We start from the raw sequence: 6,598 nt of genomic DNA on the forward strand, positions 1-6,598 counted from the left end.
AAAAAATAAACTTACTGCAAAGACTTGGGGGGTAATGCACAGAGTTGTCGGGAAGGCTTAGAAAATAGGTAGAAACTTACACAGATGAGCTCCAATGCCATAGCCAAAATTTGCCCCTACAGGCCAGGGGTGTGGGCTGCCTCCTGTGCTGGGCACTGCACTAGGGGGGCCGGCTGAACCCTTGCACTGCTCCTGGTCCTGTGTGTGAAGACATCATCATCTGCAGAACCTGGAGATGCCTGGCTGGGCTGAAATCTCTCCCCCAATCTCGCCTCTTTGTTTCCTTCCCTCAACACTCACAGTAAGAACAGAGCTCTGAAGGGAGCATCAGAATGGCCAAGGTGGGTCAGATGTGTCCACTCTGGGTACCACAGGGCAAGAGAGGGTGTTTGCCTCTGTTTTAATTATTGTTGGTGATAGATCTAGGATATTCTACCAAAGGAAAAATGAGCCTAGGGAAGAGGGTGCATACTTGAGAGGGAATGAACTCAGGTAGGTGATGAGAAGAAATTCTAATATGACTGTTCCTTGGCAGGTCCAGAATTGAAGCATTTCCCTGAGTTGCAGTAGAAAGTTAGAAGGTCCTTGTATGATTAAGCTTTATTTGTTGATTGAGAGGAACAGACCATGCTTATATTGTTTGATCAATTTTGCATTCTTATATCTGGTAATCTGAGCAACTACTCTGAAAACAACAATATACAATATAATAACTTCTGTTAATTTCCTATCCTCATTTTTAAAAATTGGATATGGGGCTCACTACGCAGTTCAGACTCATAGCGATCTCCTGTCTCAGCCTTTACAGTGCTGTGATTACAGGTCTGGAGTACCATGCCCAGTTTCAGGGCCAGCGCGGTGCTCTGGCATGGCATGCAGTACCAGGAACCAAACTTGAGTCCTTGCACTTGCCAGGCAGGTGCTTAGACTGTTGAGCTACCTCCCCAGCCCCAAATTTCCTATCATCTTGTTTTGATATTTTGTCTCACTTTTTATTGTGTTTTTTTCTCTCTTTTTTGAAAATGGAAGGTCCTTGAGGAATGGTCCCTAGGATGAAGTAATTGTATAGCATGAAACAAATGGAGCTTGGCACAGTGGTGAACACCTGTAATCCCAGCACTCTAGAGGCTGTGACAGGAGCATCGCCTTGAGTTTGAGGCCAGCCTGGTATACAAATTGAGTTTAAGGCCTGGATGAACTTCATGCTAAGACTCTGCCTAAAGAAGGAAGGAAGGAAGGAAGGAAGGAAGGAAGGAAGGAAGAGAAAAAGAAAGAAAGAAAGAAAGAAAGAAGAAAGAAGAAAGAAAGAAAGAAAAAAAAAGAAAGGGTATTAATGTGCAAGGTGGAAAGACAAAATGATACTAAAAATCAGTATTTCTCTTTTGGCTAATAAAAATATGGGAAGAATAGGAATCTAGCAGAAATTATCATGAATCAAATATTCAGCTCAAATGTAGTGTGATTTAAACAAATAATGGGGGTAAAAAATCTTTTCTGAAGTTGTAACTAAGCCTTCAAGGATTGACTCTCTAAAGAAAGAAGGTGAGGGGCTGGGGAGATACCTCAGTGGAATAAGCACTTGCCTGGCAAGCGAAAGGACCTGAGTTCAACCCCTGGTTCTGAAAAAAAAAAAAAAAAAAGAAGGTGAGATTTGTGTTTAATTTCTATGGGACTCAGCAATTCCTTCAATTTTTTTTGTTTATTCATAAAACTCAAGAGAAGGTAAATTAAATACCCTTTATTAGATGCCTTACTTTTACAACTAAGGCAGCATTAAAAAACTTAAAACAATTCAGGCCAAGAAGCTCATAGGAGGTGTAGAGGGTTAAAGGTGAGGTGGCTGGCAACTCATGTCCCTTTTGCTCAAGCAAGAAACCCAGTTCCTGGCTTCAGTTTTCTTATGCAGTTCTGAACTGACAAATTTTTAGGGTCAGCACACACGCGTTTCCCCTTCTTGGTGACAAAGCTGGAAGACAAGGAGGAGAGTAGTTATAAAGTGAAGAGTCCTCAGCAATGGCGACAAAGGGCCCCATCCTCCCAGCCCCTCAGCTTTCCCACTCAACGCAGCTTGTTCTTTCCATTCTCCGCAGAAGCCTGCTCAGGGCCAGGCTCCTCCCAGAGACCCTCTCTCAGCACATGGCACTCCCTAGTGACCCATGGGCGTGTCCTTGGGCAGCTTGCTGCCTGCTTTCTCCTCCCTTCTTCATAGAAATGTGTCCTCCCTGATACCCTGCAGGCATCTAGTAAGGACACAAGTTTCCCCCTACCCTGGCAGGATCCAAGGGTACTTATGTACCTCAGTTTCTCCCACCAAGAGCCTGCGGGCTCCCTGCAACCCACAGTGGATGAGTTTGGTACTTACATGATTGCTGGCTGGGTGCACCCACTGCTTGTCTCAAAATAGTCTTCCATGAGTTTACACTGGATCCTTCGTGGAGTGTAGGAGAGGCAGCAGTCTGAAGGTTGGGCAAAGACTGCAGGTGGGGAAAGGACCATTGAGAGGCTAAGGCTTTCCCTCGAGCATCCAGTGCTTGGTACTGTGAGGGATACTATGGAGATAGTCCTGGACTCAGAAGGGATGCTTGCTCCCCCTTGGCCAGTACCCACTGCCTGCTCCTTGCCAGGTTGAACAGTGTGCCTGAGGGCCCTTGGGATGGGCCCCAGCAGTGCCCAAGGCCCTTCTTCAGAAGGGGAAGACATCTGCAGATACCTGCAGGCATTGGTGAGCACCCTGTGCTCCAGGGGGGCTGACTCTCAGGTCAGCCAGGTGGGAATAGAGAAGATATCTTTGGAGCAGGTACCGGTCTCCTCTCCTGGTCTTCCCTGGAGATTTGAACCACCTTGAGGATGCTTGTGTTCTCCCCCTGTCCTATGAACAGGTAGATGAAGCCATAGATACATGCTTTACTGGGATATTTACCCCTGTAAATTAGAGGTTCCCGTAGATCCATTGTCCTCTGTCGTTCTCTTATCTCTGTATCTGGAAGAAACCAGGTGAGGAGAGAAATTTTTAGGAGACATTATCTCAGCGTCTCTACACACCCTATATCCCACCCCCATCCCAAGGAGCAAACTTTGATGCTAGACTGTGCCACTTTTCTGGGTCTTAGGCATCCTCTGTTAATGCCCTAAGATGTTTCAGGGACTGTTAAGATTTAAGCATGAAATGTTCTCCAAAGATTCCTGTACTGAGGGCTTGGCTCCAGTGCAGAAACCTTGGGAGGTTGGGCCTAGACTGGTCCTTGGATTATAATGGCATTAACTCCATCAGTCAGTTGATGAGGTCAGAGCTGAATGGGCTACTAGGAGGTGGCCCAACGGGAGGAAGTTGTCACTGGGAGCAGCCTTTGAAGGGTACATCCTGCCCCAGCATCCTTCTCTCTTTCTGGGCCCATCCCTCTGTTTCCTCACTGCCATGAGGTGAGCTTTCCTCTTCCACACCCTTCTGTCTGCCGCCTACCACAATGTTTCTGTCTGTTTGAGCTGATCACAGACTCAAACCATGAGCCAATAACCCTTTTCTCCTTTAAGGTGTACATGTTGGTTCTTTTTGTTTCAACAGCAGAAAATTGACCAATACAGCGACCTTTTGAAAATGTTTGATACATGAAGACATTAGACTGATTCACAAATACTGAAAGCTGATCTAACATATACGTTAAACAAATGTCTGCATAATGTGATATGAACTACAGTTCTTTCCACCACACATTTCTGGAGTCTACAGAACTCTGGAAACAGAAAGTTTTTCAAAGTCTGGTGGCAACATGTCTTTTGAAGTGAAGTGAGGCTTTTTAAAGTATTTATTTATCTAACTTAGTATAAATATTTGTTTGTGTTTGGTTAAAGTATGCTCCTCTGGCCTGGGGAGATAGCTCAATAGAATAAATGCTTGCCTTGCAAGCGCAGTGTCCTGAGTTCAAACCCCGGTACTGCAAAAACAACAGCAAACAAAAAAACAAACCACCATGACATCCCTTTTATGTTTTGCTGAGTTCATGCACCTACAATATTTAAATGAGAATGGAATACCCTTCTCTGGCAAAACTAAACAAAAAAGGGGAATACAAATGAACGACCATTTTGTACCTGTATATTCAAAATAGGATAGATATACAGCTGCATTCTCCTCATTCAATGAATAGAGAGATTTGTCCTAATAGTGGACAGGATATCATGTCTGCATCTTGTACAATGAATAACCACTAAAACAACAATATGTGATTTGTATTGTTATTGAATAATAACAATTATATTAATTTTTGAAACTGTGCTAACAATCGGTTTTGAAACTGTCTCACTTCTATTTGTTTCTCAATAAAATTATTTTTAAAAAATGGCCATATCACCAAAGGGGGAGGGAAGTATGCTCCCCAGATACTACCAGGGATGTTAAAATAGTAGCCAAATATCCAGAAAAATTCCAAAATACATTTTACCCCAAAGTTTATAGATAGAAGACTGTAGATCTGTATGATTCTAATTAGGCAAACACTGTCTAGAGCAGGCTGGCCTTGAATGCTTGGAGGTCCTCTTGCCTCAGCCTCCTGAGTGCTGGGATCACCCAGCTTAGCTTCTTAAATAGTTCCAGATCAGCTGTATTTAATAAGGCACATGAGTACTTAACATGCTTGGCATGTTGTAGATAGGCTTGCCGAAAAAAGAAAGAAAGAGAAATCTGAAAGAGCTTTGTCTTTCCATAACTACTTCTTAACTAATTCATATCCTAATTTCTCCACTTAGTAGCTGCTCAATATCAAGCAAGTTATTTCTATGCCTCACTTTTCCCATTTATAAAATGAGAAGAGTCACATGTAAAACTATATAAAATTGCTGATGTCCTCTTAAATTGTTTTCCTTCAAGAGTGGCAGATTTGCATTTATTTATTCCAGTCTGTACCTCACAGGATTGTTGGGGACTCAATATGTTAATGTCTGAAATATACTTAGACTATTAGCCGCCTGGCACATAGAAGCTACTAGACAAGTATTTAAGTAGAAAGCTAAAAGGGTTATGTGACCATCATTAGATAATGTATTTCTTCAGTTAAAAAATTAGAATTGTTAGGTGACTATCAATCATATTTTAAATTTTTTTCTGGATCTTATGATGTTTTGACATTATAAAAATATTGACAGCTGGGGAGACAATGCTTCTCCCAGGATTATCCAGTTCTTAGAGACAGCAAAAGGTTCAAACCAACTTATTCTGAACATTGAGGTCCCACTACCCTCTTTATCTACCCTTCAAGCAGAAGGGTTTGCCCCTCCAATGTTTGCCCTGCTCCAAGCGAACTCACAGTCAGGTATCAGACAGCTTGAGACAATCCACACCCAGCGCCTGCTGGACATATTCAGTCTAACCCTTGCTAAACCGAATACCATGTTTTACCCTGACTCTCAGAAATCCAAATGAAAGCTCTGGCATAAGTGTTCCCTTTTGTTTGTTCTTTCTTAGAAAATTAAGCAATGAGGTTTTGTTTCCCCAAAATGACATTCCTGTGTATTGGTTCCTTTGTATTGAGACTTAGTTACTTCCATAAATTAAAATTTCAAATGCCCAAATGAGACAGTGACCTTGGGTGAGTTACTGGCCTGGCTGGTCTCACTGGCTCTCAAAATGATAGTTTTATTCTTGATAATATACAATAGTTCTGACATCATAGAATTTTATACCTCTTTCTATAAGCTTACAATATTTTTTGATTTTGGTAGTGAAGATCTAAGGGCCTTTGCACTGAACTATATGCCTCCCTGTTTTTAAAAAGTCTTTCATTTTAAGACAGATTTTGTCAGATTGATAAATTGTCTAGGCTGGGTTTTTACTTGAAATCCACCTGCCTCACCCTTCCAGAGTGTTGGGATTACAGGCATAAACTGCCCTGCCTGGCTTTTTTGATCTAGCTAAACTATCATCTAAGATAAGGTATCCCATAATTCTGCCATTACAAAGGAGATAATAGTGTCCCTAAATGGGACCAGTTATCTGTGTACAGTTTTTCTCAGAGAGTAAAGCCTACAGACTAAGGCAGGTATGCACCTTGAAGCTGTTCTCAAGTAAGTTCTGTACCCATATCTGGGATGGAGAGTAGTTGTGAGGTACAGTGGTGCCCTTCTGTGTCTCCTCTCCTGGCTGTGAACATCTGTGGCCCTGGCTACCAGTGAGAAAGCTCAATTGACTCACCATACACAATCTGGGCCCGGGATCCAGGGGCAACAGCAAGGATGAGGAAGGAGAGGGCAGCCATGGAGAACTTCATCCTCGCAGTAGACAGGCAGATCTGACCCGAGACGCCTGGACTCTTGGCCTGCTTGGTATTTATAAGAGGCAGATCAGGAAGTACTACAGCAGATGTCAAGATGCTGTTTGTTCTTTGTCTATATAATAATCAACATGCTATTTCTAAAAGAGGGAACATGGCTGAGAATACATCAGGAAGTAGCCAGTCAGAATGATTTGGGACTTTCCCAATTGTTTCAGTAGATACAGGGAAAGAGAATAAATATTTCTAGGATTCTTTCTCTAGGAGATTCATGTGATCCTCTAGATGTGACTGCAGGCTAGGACTGGGGGACTCTCAGATATTGTACCTCAGGA

At 42.7% G+C, this 6,598-nt stretch overlaps 1 protein-coding gene across 2 annotated transcripts; it reads right to left on the bottom strand.

The window, feature by feature from the left end:
- Positions 1-1,741: 1,741 nt before the first annotated feature.
- On the bottom strand, positions 1,742-6,323 carry LOC101580032 (C-C motif chemokine 15-like). 2 transcript variants are annotated; one of them, XM_023703181.1, is made up of 4 exons: positions 6,185-6,323; positions 2,921-2,980; positions 2,363-2,456; positions 1,742-1,966 (listed from the first exon to the last, which is right to left on the bottom strand). In XM_023703181.1, exons 1-4 carry the CDS (start codon positions 6,258-6,260, stop codon positions 1,864-1,866), a joined length of 333 nt encoding a protein of 110 aa, XP_023558949.1. In that variant the 5' UTR covers positions 6,261-6,323; the 3' UTR covers positions 1,742-1,863. The 2 variants fall into 2 exon arrangements, with proteins under 2 accessions (XP_023558949.1, XP_023558948.1); XM_023703180.1 differs by having other exon boundaries at positions 2,363-2,474.
- Positions 6,324-6,598: the final 275 nt, after the last annotated feature.

The sequence above is a fragment of the Octodon degus genome, unplaced genomic scaffold, assembly GCF_000260255.1.
Source record: "Octodon degus isolate 3935 unplaced genomic scaffold, OctDeg1.0 scaffold00164, whole genome shotgun sequence".
Lineage (NCBI taxonomy): Eukaryota > Metazoa > Chordata > Mammalia > Rodentia > Octodontidae > Octodon > Octodon degus.